The sequence below is a fragment of the Cherax quadricarinatus genome, chromosome 25 (assembly GCF_038502225.1).
Source record: "Cherax quadricarinatus isolate ZL_2023a chromosome 25, ASM3850222v1, whole genome shotgun sequence".
Classification (NCBI taxonomy): domain Eukaryota; kingdom Metazoa; phylum Arthropoda; class Malacostraca; order Decapoda; family Parastacidae; genus Cherax; species Cherax quadricarinatus.
The window spans coordinates 10,666,178-10,686,436 of record NC_091316.1 but is presented as its reverse complement, the minus strand read 5'-3'; the positions used below and the strand labels follow the sequence as shown (position 1 = coordinate 10,686,436).

Here is a 20,259-nt window from a genome sequence, read left to right as displayed (position 1 = left end):
GATTATGATGTGTCTTATGTGACGTGATGTATTGTGTAATAAGCTTACCTGTGAGCTGACCGTTGGGAAGGTCGACGTTAGGGCTGCTGTTGCTCCTCTTGTACCTCTTCTTCTTCTCCTTGTTACGTCTCAGCGAGTTGAACATTCGCAGCATCTTGGCCATAAGGAAACAGAAGCCTTTCCTCACTCTAATATATTTCTAACAATTTGTTCTTCAAAGTTACGTGCTCTCCTTTTTTTTTTCAAGGGAATATGAACGATGTTCCAAAAGTTGCCAGTTTGACCTCAGTGAGAAAAGTGAGGTTTACGTAAGCTTGAGCGAGGTTCACGTGTATTTCATTCCTCGGTTCATGCAGCAAAGTGTACGAGTTTCAGGTGGGTCGTTCCATACAAGGTGGATGAGTCTCAGGTGCGTTCCATTCCTCGTTCCATACAACAAGGTGTATGGGACGGGAGGTTGCTACCTGTACACATAACAGTTATTGTTTCAACTGTTCTATTTCATTCACAAAGGACTAGAAACTTGTGGTCATTCACTGTTTTAATCACGTTTCGTTTTTAACACTATATAACAAATTTACAGTATCAATAACTTGGTACTGCCCTGGCCAGTTCATTCTCACATTACATAAATCATAATTAGAACCTTAGTAACATTATTCAAAACAGCATTTTCACATTCCGCAATCCATGTTCGTAAAGTGCTCCATGGCATGAGTCAGAAGTGCGAGTAATTTAGACCAAAGGGGCAATATCTCCACCATTTATGCCGAAAGATATGCTGGATTTTTAGTCAGGCAAGCACCCTGCTGGGAGTGTGTTCCCCTCCCAGAGAAGACGCTCACTAACCCTAGACATAAACCACAAATACTAATGTGCGAGTCAGATATCTACTTATCTTCTTGTTGGTATTGTATAACACTGTTTTACTGATACAAACCACAAACCTCGCCATCGCGTTAAGGTAACACAGCGTGGTGAAGGGGAAGACTCCAAGTATATCACTGCGTCTTCTTCCACAAACAACCCAGGCTTTAAAGATCAAACTCTACACCATTATTAAATCCCAACTTAATAATGGTCCATATGGACCAGAACATCCTTGCAAAAGCTTCTTCTCCAAAGTGAGGGTTATTTGTGAACTCTTGCACCCACGCTGTTGATACTTCTTAAAAGTTTGTGTGTTGGTGCCAGACGGAAAACACCTGGAACATTGTTCTCTAATTTGCATGACATTCATAAACCACAGAACGGGTGAAGTTTGAGCCGTTGGCTAGTTAGTCATAAAACTCCAGGCCTGGAGTTTCAGGACTCACTTGCCATAGGTTCAAAACCCCACCTGTTCCGTGTGGTTTGTCTGCAATCGTGTTAGTGCAAGTTCGCGAGTCGTGAGACACATGCATATACAGATCCTCAAGTCAGTTCCTGACCAGCCAGGCTGTGGTGCACACGTTGGAAGGTATGATCTAGAAGCGGGGCCTGCTGACCCTCAGAAAGCAACTACAGGTAACAGGTAATCCCTCATACATCCCACCCCCTTTATACCCCTCATATGTATCCTTCTCTCAAATATCCATTACACTCATACATCTCTTTCCCGCATATATCCCTACTCATATATTCCCCCTCCCCTCAATGTTGGTATTCCATTCCAAATACCCTACCGGGACCTCCCCTGTTTATCCCTCCCTTCCACTACCACCCCTTTCTATCATCTATATTCCCACTTCTATCTCAAATCTCTCATCCTTCCTTCCTTTCATCTTTTTTTCTCTTTACATCGTCGTGCTCCTGGGTAGAGGGAGGGAGCAGAACTGCCTTAACTAGAGGGCAGAAAGAGCATAAGGAGTAGAGGGCGTGGCATGAGAGGCAGGGGGAGTGACAGGGGAGTTGGCATGAGAAGCAGGGGGCGAGGCTGGTGTGACGAAAGAGCACAACCACACCAACACAATGACCCGGACATCAGGCAGAGAACAGGGAGCCAGGGAGGTAGGGGCAGGAGGCATGGAGGAAGGTGGGAGGGAGGAGGGAAATGAAATAGAGAGAGAGAGAGAGAGAGAGAGAGAGAGAGAGAGAGAGAGAGAGAGAGAGAGAGAGAGAGAGAGAGAGAGAGAGAGAGAGAGAGAGAATTCTAAACTCTTATAACTCTATACAAAGCAACTAGTGCACTATCACGATGAGTATGCACCACTTTCTTGGATTGTCTGCCTTCACCTCATTCCGTCTTATCTACGACTTTTGAACAGACTGAAGAACCGGCCAAGCCTTACCACTCGCCTGGACCCGGCCTAGATGGATCTATTATTTCCGCACAACCTTAAACACAGGAAAGGTATAGGCGACCTTACTGTTATGAACAAAACTAGTTTAATCAAGGTCCCACGGATGATTCCATTTCGCGGACAACGAGAAGACAGTTTCTACATCACAAGACGGGCAGCAAGACAACTTCTGTACCACAAAACGGGCAGCAACCACACTTCAATTGTACCCTTACCAAGAACATCACTTCATCTGATATCATTCATTCCTAGAGTGACTGGAGACTGGAACATGTTCACAACAATACAAAGTCAAGTGACCAAGTGAAATCTCTAACCCAAATTTTATAATGTTCAACGTTTGTATATTTCACAACAAAGATATAACACAGCTGAAGTTAATAAAGGATTTTAAATTATCCGGGACAGGTAACAGCTACTAGCTCTAGAGGTAAAAATCCTGGTGTGTGTGTGTGTGTGTGTGTGTGTGTGTGTGTGTGTGTGTGTGTGAGAGAGAGAGAGAGAGAGAGATAAAAAAGAGAGAAACAGAGAACAGGATCCTATATCTAGGCCATCAGCTGAAAAGGATCAGCTACGATCCATCTGCAGTCAATCTTGTCTAGACACCAGACTAAAACTGGAGATGTTGAATGTAGACAGCCATAAAGTGTAATAATGTTGGTAAAATTACCGACAACATGGTAGGTAAAAGGACACAAGTGCAACTAATGCGACATTTTATTGCAGCAACGTTTCGCTCTCCAGGAGCTCTGTCAAGGCGTTACCGTCATAAACTGGCTGACACCCAAAGTGTTGCATCAACACACTGGTGTTGCATGTACACACTGGTGTTGCATCAACACACTGGTGTTGCATCAACACACTGGTGTTGCATCAACACACTGGTGTTGCATCAACACACTGGTGTTGCATCAACACACTGGTGTTGCATCAACACTCTCCGCACACACAACACCTACCTATCTCCTAGTCTGTATCCCCTATCTGTACTACATCTGTCTTTGCTATCTCTCCACTGTGTAACTGTTGTTCCAGTGGGAACAACAGTTACACAGTGGAAATAACAGTTACACAGTGGAAACAACAGAGGGAGAGGAAGCTACAAGAGGAGAGAGAGGAAGAGGAAGGTACAAGAGGGGAGAGAGGGAGAGGAAGGTACAAGAGGGGAGAAAGGGAGAAGAAAGTACAAGAGGGGAATGAGAGTACAAAAGGGTACAGAAGGAGAGGGCAGTACAAGAGGGGACTTACGGAGAGGGTGAGAGAAGAGAGCAGAGGTGCAGTAACGAGTGGGTGGGGAGAGGGCAAAGATGAAAGGCCGAAGTCAGGCCATTTATGAAGTTTTCCTTTAGTAAGGAAAGCTCTTAAATTCTGGGATACCTGGAGTTGGGGAAGGAGAGGTACCAAGGAGGAGGTAGACGAAGCTCAGAGCCAGTATTGGTAGCCTAGTCAGAGATTTTTTTTTTTTATTATTCGCCGGTATTCTCCCGGCCCGGGTCTTTTCCAAGTAGTGGTGACCCGGCCTTGGCTCCCTATCTGGGGAGTATCTCGAGACGTAAGCCTCTCATGGGAGGAGGAACAAGTACCCCCTCATCTTTGGGACCAATTGTCCCCAGGCCTAGCCACATTCCCCGCCCTCACTGGGCTCGTAGGGAGAAGCTAGGCCTCTGGTCTGCCATCTACCCCACCTCAAAGGGGCTCGTGGGGATGGCAGTCTTATGAGCTGCAGGTGGTAACAAGCTCAGGCCTTCTATCTAGTCAGAGAGGAGAAGGAAGAGTTTCACCCCAGGGAGTGGCAAGATGAGTGTGTGTGTGTGTGTGTGTGTGTGTGTGTGTGTGGTACATGTTTTCAACCTCTTGGCATTGTACACCATCAATAATAAGACACTAATCTGACACAACGACACCTTGATATTTGGTACAGAGAAAGTCCTCTGAAACTCCTTCCCTGCAGAAAATCGACCTTCTCTCCTCCTCCTCCTTCACCTTTCCCTCTTCTCCATTCAACCTTCACCAAGACAACAGAGAACTCCTCCATCTCTACTTTCCCATAATGGACGATCTATCATCGGAGTTTTACTTGCGTACAACGCCGCCTATCATTCGTACTTGCGTAACGCGTCACCTCAGCCACACTAGCTTGGGGTATTTTAAAAATATTCTTATAATTAAATTAGAGGTTCTTCAGTAGAAAAACACTTGGTACTCAACAAAGCTTTGTTACATGCAACGTTTCGCCCTCGGCAAAGCTGTACCAAGTCGTTCCAGAGGAATGGCAAATTGTACTTGATAAAGACTATTATAAAGACTCGTCCACAGTGTCTTTATCAAGTCATGTCTTTAACAGAGACCTGGTCATGGACCGGGCCGCAGGGGCGTCGACCCCCGGAACACCCTCCAGGTATATTGCTCTCGTACAGTACTTATCTTAAGTACATTCCATGGTACCATACTTATAGTTAGTACCTTCCATGGTACCATACTTATAGTTAGTACCTTCCATGGTACCATACTTATAGTTAGAACCTTCCATGGTACCATACTTATAGTTAGAACCTTCCATGGTACCATACTTATAGTTAGAACCTTCCATGGTACCATACTTATAGTTAGAACCTTCCATGGTACCATACTTATAGTTAGAACCTTCCATGGTACCATACTTATAGTTAGAACCTTCCATGGTACCATACTTATAGTTAGAACCTTCCATGGTACCATACTTATAGTTAGAACCTTCCATGGTACCATACTTATAGTTAGAACCTTCCATGGTACCATACTTATAGTTAGAACCTTCCATGGTACCATACTTATAGTTAGAACCTTCCATGGTACCATACTTATAGTTAGAACCTTCCATGGTACCATACTTATAGTTAGAACCTTCCATGGTACCATACTTATAGTTAGAACCTTCCATGGTACCATACTTATAGTTAGTACCTTCCATGGTACCATACTTATAGTTAGTACCTTCCATGGTACCATACTTATAGTTAGTACCTTCCATGGTACCATACTTATAGTTAGTACCTTCCATGGTACCATACTTATAGTTAGTACCTTCCATGGTACCATACTTATAGTTAGTACCTTCCATGGTACCATACTTATAGTTAGTACCTTCCATGGTACCATACTTATAGTTAGTACCTTCCATGGTACCATACTTATAGTTAGTACCTTCCATGGTACCATACTTATAGTTAGTACCTTCCATGGTACCATACTTATAGTTAGTACCTTCCATGGTACCATACTTATAGTTAGTACCTTCCATGGTACCATACTTATAGTTAGTACCTTCCATGGTACCATACTTATAGTTAGTACCTTCCATGGTACCATACTTATAGTTAGTACCTTCCATGGTACCATACTTATAGTTAGTACCTTCCATGGTACCATACTTATAGTTAGTACCTTCCATGGTACCATACTTATAGTTAGTACCTTCCATGGTACCATACTTATAGTTAGTACCTTCCATGGTACCATACTTATAGTTAGTACCTTCCATGGTACCATACTTATAGTTAGTACCTTCCATGGTACCATACTTATAGTTAGTACCTTCCATTGTACCATACTTATAGTTAGTACCTTCCATGGTACCATACTTATAGTTAGTACCTTCCATGGTACCATACTTATAGTTAGTACCTTCCATGGTACCATACTTATAGTTAGTACCTTCCATGGTACCATACTTATAGTTAGTACCTTCCATGGTACCATACTTATAGTTAGTACCTTCCATGGTACCATACTTGTAGCTAGTACCTTCCATGGTACCATACTTGTAGTTAGTACCTTCCATGGTACCATACTTGTAGTTAGTACCTTCCATGGTACCATACTTGTAGTTAGTACCTTCCATGGTACCATACTTGTAGTTAGTACCTTCCATGGTACCATACTTGTAGTTAGTACCTTCCATGGTACCATACTTGTAGTTAGTACCTTCCATGGTACCATACTTGCAGTTAGTACCTTCCATGGTACCATACTTGCAGTTAGTACCTTCCACGGTACCATACTTGCAGTTAGTACCTTCCACGGTACCATACTTGCAGTTAGTACCTTCCACGGTACCATACTTGCAGTTAGTACCTTCCACGGTACCATACTTGTAGTTAGTACCCTTCATGGTACCATACTTGTAGTTAGTACCTTCCACGGTACCATACCTGTAGTTAGTACCTTCCATGGTACCATACTCGTAGTACCTTCCATGGCACCATACTCGTAGCAATTATCTTCCATGGTACCATACTTGTAGTTAGTAACTTACATGTTACCATAACTATTAACAGTACCTTCCATGGTACCATACCTGTTAACGACAAGTATGGTACCATGGCACCTGCCATCCCATACAATAGTTGTTTATACTGTGCCATTTCATGCTTCCATTACTTGTATATTAAACTTCAATCTCCGGTGTGACGCAGCTGTTCATCACCTTCCCCTCCGGTGTGACGCAGCTGTTCATCACCTTCCCCTCCGGTGTGACGCAGCTGTTCATCACCTTCCCCTCCGGTGTGACGCAGCTGTTCATCACCTTCCCCTCCGGTGTGACGCAGCTGTTCATCACCTTCCCCTCCGGTGTGACGCAGCTGTTCATCACCTTCCCCTCCGGTGTGACGCAGCTGTTCATCACCTTCCCCTCCGGTGTGACGCAGCTGTTCATCACCTTCCCCTCCGGTGTGAGGCAGCTGTTCATCACCTTCCCCTCCGGTGTGACGCAGCTGTTCATCACCTTCCCCTCTGGTGTGACGCAGCTGTTCATCACCTTCCCCTCCGGTGTGACGCAGCTGTTCATCACCTTCCCCTCCGGTGTGACGCAGCTGTTCATCACTAAACACGAGAACGAACGCCAAAGTTTAAATAGGAGGAATTTCAATTTAGTTAATTCCCTATTTAGCATGTTCCCCCTCTTCCCACCGGTCTCTCCTCTCCCCAGTTTCTCTCCCCTACCAGAGTAATGTATGGGTACCTAACTCTCTCCTTGCCCTCCCGGACCAGTTCCACCACTAACCTCCCATACCCGACACCTAAATTCTTCCATTAAACTTCATCGAAAATAAAAAAAAATATAAGGAAAAGGGAAATAATGAATACGACACTTTTACGAGTTAATGAGACTGAGTGTGTGTGTGTGGGGGGGACGAGTGTGTGTGGGAGTGGGTGTATGGGAGTGGGCGTGTGTGGGGGAGTGGGTGGGGGAGGTGTGTGTGTGTGTGTGTGTGTGTGTGTATGTATGTATGTGGGGGAGTGGGTGTATGTGGGGGAGTGGGTGTATGTGGGGGAGTGGGTGTATGTGGGGGAGTGGGTATATGTGGGGGAGTGGGTGTATGTGGGGGAGTGGGTGTATGTGGGGGAGTGGGTGTATGTGGGGGAGTGGGTGTATGTGGGGAATGGGAGTGTGTGGAGGAGTAGGAGTGGGTGTGTTTGGGGAACTGGGTGTGTGTGGAGGAAGTGACTGTGTGAGTGAGGAAGTGGATGCGTGTGTGAAAAAGTGGATGTGTGTAAGGGGGAAGAGTGGATGTGTGTGACTGAAGGGGAAGCGAACGAAAATGAGACTAAAGACCGACAAGAGAAGAAGGACGGTGAGAATGTCGAGGGAACTGAAAAATGGGAGAAGTGAACGCTGAAAGATGTACTGTCGCGAAAGCGAAATAACTACTGAAAAATTGGATTGTGGGAGTTGAGGGACCGCAAGAAGGTGAGAAGGTGAGGGATTGCAAGAGAGATGTCTGTCATAAATTGAGATGCTGTGAGAGTGTGTCAGCAGCCTGAGAAAACAGCCTGTGAGAAACAATGTCAGGAGCCTGAGAGCACACAACCTGTGAGAGACAATGTCAGCAGTCTGAGAACACAGCCTATGAGAATATCAGCAGCCTGAGAACATAGACTGTGCGTAACAATGTCAGTAGCCTGAGAAAACAGCCTGTGAAAGAGAATGTCAGTGATCTGAGAACACAGCCTGTGAGAATGTCAGCAGCCTGAGAAAACAGCCCGAGAACACAGCCTGTGAGAATGTCATCAGCCTGAGAACACAGCGTCAGGAGCCTGAGAACACAGCCTGTGAGAGAATGTCAGGAACCTGAGAACACAGGCTGTGAGAGACAATGTCAGCAGCCTGAGAACATAGCCTGTGAGAACCAAGTTATCGCACCAGAAATTGACTGAGAAATCTGATGTCGAAGGAGATTTTTACAATGAATAAACAGAGCACAGCAAATAAAAAAAAAGAGTGGAAGATAAAGTCCGGAGAGTAAGGTGAGGGACCAGTGATAAAGCAGGAACAAGAAGGGGAAGAAAAAGACAACCTCATCAATGTATGGGAAGAGAGACTAGAAGAGCTAGCACCCTGAATACCGCACATACCTCATAATAACTGTATGTGGGACACAATGGTATACCTTTGAAGAGTTTCGAGAGTTTAACTACTCTCTCAGTATCAGTATGTGGGACACAGTGATATCAGGGACACAATGGTATCAGTATGTGGGGCACAATGGTATCAGAATGTGGGGCACAAAATTGATTTGAGCAGATTAATCTTCATACGCTTTTAAGATAAGATTAAAGTGAATCGACAGTTTTAATAAATTATACCACATCTTACACAAATTAAAGCACATACACACGCAGTCACGTAAAGGGTGTCTATAGAGGTGTCTGTGAGAAACGGTACCTAACTAACGCAACGAAGAGTTCTTTAAAACACGATGAGCAGAAAGCAGGAAACTGAGGAGTAAACAGGGTCCATACAACACAAAACCAACGTTGTGCTCTAGCTTCAGCATCGCTTTTTCCACGGTCTGGAATTATAGTAAAAACCCCCACAATGCCATAGCAGTAGAGGCTGCAAGAGAATGGAGGGAGGATTGGAGGGTGGGTGGCATGTAGGGACGGGGGTAGAAAGTGTGACGATGAGAGAGAGGAAACCCCTCATTATCTGATCTCAGTGAGACGATGGATCAAGTCCCATGTTGTTAGAAACCCCTCATCATCTGATCTCAGTGAGACGATGGATCAAGTCCCATGTTGTTAGAAACCCCTCATCATCTGATCTCAGTGAGACGATGGATCAAGTCCCATGTTGTTATGAGTAAGAGATGGCGCTCTGGTCAAGTCCCATGTTGTGACAAGATAAACAATGTTGTTCAGAACGTTGCGAAAATAGGAAAGTCTCCCCCTAGTTGAACTTAAATATTTTTTTTCGATTTTTTTTCTTTCTCATTTACATTCTATTAAAATTCTCTACCATCCTGTAAGAAAATATTTGATTGGCACACACACACAAAACCCACATAAAAAAATGCCAATTATCCCACTGGAATAAAAAATATTTTCTTACAGAACTGTAGAGTTTTAATAGAATGTAAATGAGAAAAATACGCGAAAAAAAAGATAAAAGATATAACAGATATCAGAGATGCCAACTACACATAACAAAATAGACAACAAAAATAAAGCACAATATCACAACAGTATCACCACAATAATAACTCACCATCAAAAGTACAACGAAAGCATAACTACCATAACACAACAGTAACCCCACAAACATTGCACTACAAAAATAACAACAACAACAGCACTGCAACAAAAATACCACCGCAATATAACACTTGCAAAACGCCAATACAAAAGTATTGCACTAACAGCACTATAAGAAAAACGACCAAACAATAACACCATTTCAGTGAGAGCTTCAGGACCCCCGCCTAGCGGACTCCAACCCAGGAGAACACGTAACACCGAAAAGCGACTTAGGTTCTATAGTCTTCCCTCAGGATCTCCGCCGAGAGGACCCCTAAACCGCAGCAAGCACGGAACACCGAGCCAAGGCAAAGTCTAGCTAATTTTCCATTTTAAAACATATAAGAGCTCTGCCGAGGGAATGAACGTCTGTTACTATCTACAGAACCATCTGGGATTCCAACTGGGGTCTGTCAAGCGACAGTCCACTGCCGCGACACTGGGTCGTCCTCTTTTCGGATCGAACCTAACGAATCTAACCTAACCCTCCCTATAATAGGGTGATGCAATTTAACCTTGCTGCGTTATCGGTAGATATAGAACTGTCGCGTCTTACTGTCTCCTGTGATTGATCATACGTGCTGTATGATAAAATAAATTGCGTTTGTTATAATAAGGTTAGGCAAGTTTTCTAAGGTTCTTTTGGTACAAAATTTTTACATTAATAATTTTTAATTTAGGACCAAAATCGACTTAGAAACCTTAACTAACCTCCCTTAAACTTGCTTATTTTTCTTTTAGCTAAATATAATATAAATTTATTTACTATTACTTAAAATCAATAATACATATTGTTTTCATAATATTCAGATCGATTTCCGAAGATTTACGGCAAAAATAAATTTTCATTCGGCAAAGTGTACCCTTGCCAAATAAACTAAACTGGACGATTCGGCTTAATAGGCACGAAATATATATATAAAATTGTGTGGGCGGGTGAGAGGGGTGTGAGAGAAAGAGAGAAGAGAAGAGAAGAGAAGAGAAGAGAAGAGAAGAGAAAGAGAGAGAGAGAGAGAGAGAGAGAGAGAGAGAGAGAGAGAGAGAGAGAGAGAGAGAGAGAGAGAGAGAGAGAGAGATTACGACAGTACCAAGCAACACAACTGTTGCTACACACACTATACGAGGCTTCATGGACTGCATATCATAATATTCTTAAGTGAAGTGAAACGTCTAATGCTATCTCGGGAGAATACTGAATTTGTCTGGGCTACTTAGAGATGGTATTTATAAAAATCTAATGGATTCCGACCATCATTACATAGAGAGAATTATAACATACAGTGTAGAGGGGAGCCTAGTTTGATTAAACTAAAATTACAATCATTAAAACATAAAGAGTAAAGAGCGTTGTTGAGGGAACCGCGAGTACCAAGGCATATGGGGTTGAAGTGTTGCAATACGGGGATAACTTTCTCAGATCGCGCAGCGACTGAAATATATCTAGTTTTATTTAATCTATGTGAAGCACAAGACGCATTAGTCTCGTCATCTTCCTTTGTTAATACTGAGGCAAGATACCCCACAACCTCACCAGCTCCACCACAACCTCAACACCTCCACCACAACCTCAACAGCTCCTCATCAACATCGTAAGCTCCCCAACAACCTCAGCAGCGGACTCTTACTGTTCGAATCCAAAAAATATATTACTTTATGGATAATTATGTAAGTAAAGCTTAACACTGGTAAGACGAACATAGTGAAGACCAACGTATAAACACTTCTCTTTCTGTCTCTTTCTCTCTCTCATATATTAAATACTAAAGTCATGAAATTGTGTGTGTGTGTGTGTGTGTGTGTGTGTGTGTGTGTGTGTGTGTGTGTGTGTGTGTGTGTGTGTGTGTGTGTGTGTGCGCGCGCCTCTGGTGCTAGCCATGTGAGGAGCCATAATAACAGAAAATACAGTATAATGTTTTCAAGGAAAAAATCTCAGGTTTTGTCCTTGGAGCAGACGGAGAATTTTATCCTACCACTCTAGTTTTTTTTTTTATTTAAAATTCTTCGAATTCTGGGAGAAAAAAAAACAGGAAGTGAAAGCCTCCCTGCCTGAGTCAAGGTGGAAAAATTCTGACCACAATCTTAGCTCCTGTATTTCTTTGTAACTAAAACTTTATATTTCATTGTTATATATCCCCCTCCGACAAGTTTATCATAAATATTACTAGTGTATATATCTATATATCATTACGCCAATCACTTGCGTTATCATCCGGCGTCTCGTTAGATCAGTTTTAACGATATTTAATTGCAATGTATAATTTATCTTCCCATTTAGATCACTTTCTGGTCAGAATGAATGTGCTAAATGCACTCTTACCTGGGGCGCTTGCTTCATGACTTTAGTATTATAAAATTATTATAATCATAACTACAATATTTAAAGGGGGTGGACGGTTAAGCCAGCGGAAGGCCTTGGTCAGATGACCAAAAGCTCCTGTTGCGGATTATCATATGAACCCGCGTTAGGAAACACTTGTCCTATTTCCTGACAAACCTTACCTAACCTAAGCTTCCTTCATGAGTACAGTTCATTATGCTCAATTCTACTCATTTATTTATAGCCAGAAAGCGGAACTCATTCTATATAACTAATGTAACGTAACCTTATTCTAATCTAACCGTAATCTAGCCTAACAAAGTCTAACCTAATCTAACTTAACTAATCTAACTTAACCTAATTTAACGTAACCTCATTTAACCCATCCTATTCTAACCAAAAATGACTTAACCGAGTGTAACTTACTGTAATAAAATCTAACTTAACCTAATTTAACCTAATTCAATCTAAATAAACTAATATAACCTAGCCTTACTAAAATTGATGTATTATAAATTACGCTATTCCTTCCTATATTATTTAAGGTCAGCCTAAATATATTTTACATAGTATTACAAATCAGTGAAATAAAATAACTTCGTTATCATCGCACTGATTCTCTTGCTAGGTTAGGTTAGGTTTGTCAGGAAACAGGACAAGTGTTTCCAGACGCGGGTCTCAGTCACATGATGAAGCTCTTGGTCATCTGATCGAGGTCTACCATTGGCTTACCGGTCCACCCCTTGAAAAATCCTGGTGAGAATTATAATCTGTATTATTTGTTACAGCAAAAAATGTATGTACGCTCACTCTGCTTGGGAAAACTGTACTTGATCTACTGGATAAGTCTGCAAGTTGTGGCTTATATATAAAGCCCCGCAATTGTATGCGCTCCCAACCCTCACCAGGGACAGCAGGCGGTGGTCAGAGATCCTCAGTGAAGAGTCAATATGCCAGAATTCATATGACACGAGGTTGTCACAGCATGCCACAAAGCTGTCATCAAATGCCATGAGGCTGTCATCACATGCCACGAGGCTGTCATTACATACCACGAGGCTGTCATCACATACCACGAGGCTATCACAGCATACCACGAGATTCGTAGCATACCACGAGGCTATCACAGCATGCCATGAGGCTGTCATCACATACCACGAGGCTGTCATCACACACCACGAGGTTGTCACCACATGCCACGAGGCTGTCACAGCATGCCACTACACTACTATGGGTGGAGCACATCCACAAGAACACGCCTGGTAAAACACCGAGCCACACTCCCTGCTTGAGGGCCCATCACGCCATGTTTGTATACACACAGATCCACCCATGGTAATCATGCGCTCTTACTAAATTTCTATTGCTAATTCTGCAAGGTTCATTTTGAAAATTCGCATAATAATTCTCAGTTTTTCAAGTGTACTAAAAGAAAATAACATTACTCGCCACTGGTGTGCAGAAGTGATAGAAATATTTTCAAATATTATGCTAGTCTGTATGACGACGACGACGACGACGACGACGACGACGACGACGATGACGACGACGACGATAAGGAAGAGAAGCAGCAGCAGCAGAATGGAGAGGAGAAAAGGAAGAGGACCAAGAAGAGTAAGTGCAAGAGGAGCAGCAGGAGAAGAGGAACAAAAGTAATAGGAGGAGCAAGAGCAGGAGCAGCAGCAGGACCACCAGTAGAAACAGGAAGAGTCGCAGCAGCAGTATATGAAGCGCGCGCTAAACCCTTTTGGGCCATTTAGCACAAAGAGACTCCATCCATCGTCGAAAATCTTTCGTGAAAGACAGATACAGAGACAGACAGACAGACAGACACACACACACAAAACAGGCCTAGTGTCTAATCGACATGTGCCTAGGACAAAAAAAAAAATGGTAACTAACACACACACACACACACACACACACACACACACACACACACACACACACACACACACACACACACACACACACAGCTTTAAGCAGAGGTATGATAAAGTTAACGGTTCAGGGAGAGTGACCTAGTAGCGACCAGTGAAGAGGCGGGACAAGGAGCTTGGACTCGACCCCTGCAACCTCAACTAGGTGAGTACACACACGCGCACGCATGCATATACAACAGGCCTAGTGTCTAATCGACATGAGCCTAGGACGAAATGGTAACTAACAAACACACACGCACGCGCGCGCACACGCACACGCACACACACACACACACACACACACACACACACACACACCGTAACTTACAACCAACGTTGTAAGCCTCATACGGAGAGACGAGAGTATTACCCATCAGTACTGATAAATTCAAGTTCGTCTCAAAGCAAAACACCCCTGGGCAATCAATGTCTTCTTGCCCGGGGGTAAGAAGACCCGGGGTATTTTGGGGCATGAAGACCTTGATTGCCCAGGGGCAATCAAAGTGGTGCCCAGGGTAGTCAAGGTCGTGTCCCGAGCCCTCGTTACCACACAACAAGTCTTAACACACCGATACTTATTATTAATGGACGTCCTTCAGCCGCTTTGTGCGCAGTCACTGTCAAACTTCTGCGCACTTGTAAGTAGTGACCACTCACAGACTACCTCACTTCTTCCTTAATATACATACATCAATGATATATATATATATATATATATATATATATATATATATATATATATATATATATATATATATATATATATATATTCTCTCCTTCCACAGGGCCCACTAAAGTCACCCTGATTATTAATTCACTAATAAATAAATCAGAAAATTTAACTCACGTTCCACCACTACTGCTGCAACGAGCGTCTCATGTCCTCTCACCCACCATTACACTAATCTAACAAATCACTAGAAACCAGCACTTTCCCGTCATTACCCAAGATAGCAAGGGCTACTCCAATACACAAAAGTGGAGACCCAACAGATGTAAACAACTATAGGCCATTATCAAACTTGCCTTTGCTATCCAAAATCTTCGAGAAACTTACAGAAAAAGAGATTATATTCCTTTATAACAACAAAGTATTCTCAATCCCTGCCAGTTTGGCTTCAGGAGAAACGAAAATACAAATGGCGCTGTTACAAAAATGCTAGACCTACTTTACACAACAACTGAAAAAAATGAGTATCCACTAGGACGTTTTTTTGGACCCATTCAAACCTGTAATTCTTTAAACAATTCAACTTGATAAGAGCCATATATACATAGCATGTACTAATAGGATATTCAATTCTCCTGTAGTCACTGTAACTATTAAATTTTTATTTACAGCCACCTATAAGACTAAGTAAAACAACTCAATCTGTTACTGCCTTATTATTCTTAAGTTAATCTTAAGTTTGAGTTAAGTTAGTCTTAAGTCTGCGTGAAATGCTCTGCATATTAAGGGGCTTTCCGCAGGCACACCTAAATATCATTCACGTCTTTACAAACTTTGTATCATGCTGAAATAAAGTATCTTATCTTATCTTACCTACCACCCACAATGGCCTACATGTAAACTCACTCACGTTAACTTCGTAAGCATGTACCTATAAAGCCAATTCTTTACTATAAGAAATAAACATGCATAAAATCTGTCTGAAGAGATAACTGAAGGTATCTTCTTCTAAAGATATATAAAAGCGTTTTCCACACATTTAGCATGGATGAAATAAATAATCATTAAAAATAATAAATATATTAATAAATAATAACTAATTAACAGTAATAATAATTAATAATAATTCTTTTCTTTCTTTTTGGGTGGGAAACAACCGATGTGTTAAAATAAATATTATTATTCCTTATCCTAGAAACACACATTAAACTGAAGTATTTTAGAAAACTTTTTTTTCGCTTTAAGATAAATCAGAGTCCAGGGCACAGCGTTGTTCTGAAACCCACGCCACTCATACCTCCTTACCCACACCACTAATACCCTACACGAACACACTCACGTCACTAATACATCTACCCAAATCCATACCACTCACACCACGCCCACGCCACTAACAGCACTCTACATACACATACACGCCACCAAGACCTTACCCACACCACTAATACCACTACTCATATCCACGCCACTCACACGCCTACACGATCTCCAAGGATCATTTCTCGTGTCCATGCAGTTCTTAATATTATGTAAATGAGTTATCCAGAGTGATTACCATGTGTTGTTTCCAGACGAGGCGAAATGAAAGAGGAGAAATATAAGATTAGGATAAATGAAACTGGTAGACGCTTACCAACAACAAGAAGCCGAGGATAAGTTACAGGAACAGTCCAGAAAGTTACAAGAACATTCCGGAAAGTTATAAAGACAGCCCAGTAAGTTACAAGTTAGAAGAATAGTACAGAAAGTTACAGGAAGTTCAACTGTAATAAATGCCAGATTGTTAAGAAGGAAGGGGGATAAAGGTGGCTAGCCGTAAAACAAACAAACACACACACACACACACACACACACACACACACACACACACACACACACACACACACACACGATGTTTCAGAGATGGGACACAGCAACAAGGGGTCACAATTGGAAGTTGACTCAGAGGAGTCAAAGAGTTGTTAGGAAGTATTTCTTCAGTTATACAGTTGTCAGGAAGTGGAATAGTCTGGAAAGTGACGTAGTGGAGGCAGGATCCATACATAGTTTTAAAACGAGGTTTGATAAAGCTCATGGAGCAGGGAGAGGACCTAGTAGCGACTAGTAAAGAGGCGAGGCCAGGAGCTATGAATCCATCCCTAACATCACAATTAGACGAGTACACACACACAAACAAAACACTACACCCAGGCCAAGTGTCTATCGCCAAATGCCTTTGAGAACCAGTAACTAACACACACATACACACACACACACATTTTCAAAATGAAAATAATTCGAAGGTCGGAGTGAAATATCTGAAAAAGTCAGTACTACATGTGGACTTAATAACGCTTCAGATGACTTGACAGATTTCCCTACTGGATTCCCGTGGATCGTTTTATATTAATCTTACGTGAAAATATTGTGTCCACACCTAGTTACTCCCTGAAACAAACTAATCCGTAACAAATTCAGCGAGTTGGAATAATTAATGAATATAGTTTGAACGAAAACAGCTGTTTTAATTACCACTTTGTTTTTAAACAACACCAATTAAAAGTTTCTGGTAAAAAAAAATCCACTTTCCTCAATTATGTTCATCATAAATCAAAACACCAAACTGGAATGCTATATTTTGCACTGGAAAAAAAAAAAACACCGTATCTGCCAGCCAGGCTGAGTCTATCATGTTTAACCTAAATATAAACACCAAACTGTAAACACAGTTTACAGTGGCAGGAAAACAGTGTGGAAGCGAGAAATAAGCTCAGTATTATGACACTGACACACGGGGATCAGTTGATAACCGCGACCACTAGTGGACAAACAGCCAGGCGCGCACACAAACGCGTCCACGCTCACACCCCAGCCACCGACCACACACTGGAGACCACTCCTCCACCCCCAACCAACCTACTGATGTGATGCTGTGTCCAGGCGCGAGCGCGCTTGTATAGTGTATAAGTATAGGCATGTGTGTGTACTCACCTAATTGTGGTTGCAGCGGTCGATTCATAGAGGTCTGTATGTGTGAACTCACCTAATTGTGGTTGAAGGGTTTTGTGTGTGTGTGTGTGTGTGTGTGTGTGTGTGTGTGTGTGTGTGTGTGTGTGTGTGTGTGTGTGTGTGTGTGTGTGTGTGTGTGTGTGTTTAACATAACTGGATACACCAACAATGTGCTACTACTCTATTCTTTATGTAAAGTAAAAGGACACAAGTGCAACCAATGTGACATCTTATTGTGGCAACGTTTCGCTCTCCAGGAGCTTTGTCAAGCCGTTACAAACAAAACACGTTGCCACAATACAAATGTCACACCAGTTGCACCTGTGTCCTTTTACTTTACCTTATGAACCAGTCAATGCAGAAGTTTGCATTATACTTTGTGGAGGCTGTGACAAGATATATGTAGGATAAACAGCTAAGAGCCTCGAAACACGCCTCAATGAACACAACTCATGTAGGAATGATAACTTGAACAACGCCTGCATACAACACCGGAATTCCACCAATCACCTCATGAAATTCAACGACGCCCGACTAGTAATCAGAGGGCCAAATTTCCGCAAACGTAAATGCCTTGAATCATCATTAATCGATGTTTCTAATACAATCAGGCAAAATAAAGGCAGCTTCATCATCATGTGTTCAGTCCATCAGTCTTTCTACAAGATTGATGGCCTGAACACATCGACTCCAGGCTGAGGGACTGATTACCTCAAACTCCTCCTGTCCTTACACCTTTCTGCTTTGTATTGGACTGATAAAGCCAGCGTGTGGCGAAACGTTTCCTGAATAAAGATTCCCATACGTTGCACAAGTGTCTCAATCTTCAACTTGTCGGTTTTTCAAACCATTCATCACAACTGTCAGACACTGCAGCATCATGGGATCTTGTTACAAAGAATTCTTCAACACTTGTCCAACCTTTGGACGAAGACCTACTTCGACTAGTGGATGGTACCACTATGACCCCGCCTCCTCCTGCTTCGCCTCACCTGACTACAGTGTATAAGCCACGTCTACGGCCCTATGCTGTACATTCTACAAGATTGATAGACTGAACATATCGACTCCAGGCTGAGGGACTGATTACCTCAAATTCCTCCTTTCCTTACACCTTTCTGCTTTGTATTTGATTGATGTGTGTGTGTGTGTGTGTGTGTGTGTGTGTGTGTGCGCGCGCGCGCATAAATCATAAATATTATTGCTTTTTATTAACATATCGGCCGTCTCCCACCGAGGCAGGGTGACCCGAAAAAGAGATACTTTCATCATCATTCATTCCATCACTGTTTTGCCATAGGCGTGCCTACACTACAATTAAAAAAAACTGCAACGTATCTCCAACCCTCCTTCGAGTGCAGGCACTGTACTATTCACCTCCATGACTCAAGTCCGGCTAACTGTTTTTTCTGAATCCTTTTATAAGTGTTTGATTACACTCCAACATCACGTCAAGTCATAAAATCTATTTGCTTCTACTCGCTCTTGTCTAACTTGCTCATGCACGCTTGCTGGAAGTCTAAGCCCCTCGCACACAAACTCCTCTTTACCCCCTCCCTCCAACCTTTCCTAGGATGACCCCTACCCTGCCTTCCTTCACTACAGATTTATACGCCCTCCAATTAATTTTATTTCGTTCTATCCTTTCTAAATGTCCGAACACATCAACAACCTCTCCTCGACCTTCTAGATAATACTTTTACAAACCCGGTGCCTCATTCTAATATCCAAGCTTCAGATTCATAATATTCACACTGCACATTGGCCTCAAACACAACATCTCCACTGTCTTCAGCCTTCTCCTTGTTGCAACATTCACCACCGATGCTTCACACCCAAATAAGAACGTTAGTACCACTATACTCTCCTACATTCCCCTCTTTGCTTCAATTGATAACGTTCTCTGTCTCCACAGACTCAGTGCTCCACTCACCTTTTTCCTCTCATCAATTCTATGATTCACCTCGCCTTTCAGAGACCCATCTGCAGACAAGTCCACTCCCAAATATCTGAATACATTCACTTTCTCCATATTTTCTCCCTCCAATATATCCAATCTTTCATTACCTAATTTTTTTGTTATCCTCATCACCTTGCTCTTTCCTATGTTCACTTTTAATTTCCTTCTTTTACATAGCCTTTCAAACTCGTCCTCCAACCTCTGCAACTTCTCTTCAGAATCTCCCAAAAGCACAGTGTCATCAGCAAAAAGCAACTGTGACAACACCATCTTTGTGTTAGCTTCTTAATCTCTTATTCCCATACCTCTTGCCAACACCCAATCATTCACTTCTCTTATAGCCTCATCACTAAACATATTGAACAACCATGGTGACATTACGCATCCCTGTCTAAGGCCTACTTTCTCTGGGAAATAATCTCCCTCGTAAAAACTCTTCACTGCTTTCAGTAACCAACACTTGCAGCATCTACTACATTGCTTCCCTCTCCATCCGCCTTGTCCAAATCCATAAATGCAACGAAAACGTCATTACCCTTATTTATATGATTAACTTTGCTCTCTGC

At 42.5% G+C, this 20,259-nt stretch overlaps 1 protein-coding gene across 24 annotated transcripts in view; it reads right to left on the bottom strand.

Annotated features, from left to right (window-relative positions):
- Positions 1 to 20,259, bottom strand: part of LOC128689952 (uncharacterized) — a 1,227,005-nt gene that overhangs the window by 578,451 nt on the left and 628,295 nt on the right. For 4 of the 24 annotated variants that reach the window (XM_070088631.1, XM_070088635.1, XM_070088637.1 and 1 more), the window contains exons 1-2: positions 17,570 to 17,612; positions 49 to 564 (exon numbers count right to left, since the gene is read on the bottom strand). The exons of 19 other annotated variants lie outside the window; for them this stretch is intronic. In XM_070088631.1, the coding sequence (XP_069944732.1) occupies positions 49 to 163 (115 nt within the window). In that variant the 5' untranslated portion in view covers positions 164 to 564; positions 17,570 to 17,612. Of the gene's footprint in view, positions 1 to 48; positions 565 to 17,513; positions 17,613 to 20,259 lie in introns of those variants that run through there. One more of the 24 variants, XM_070088632.1, reaches the window with a different exon arrangement.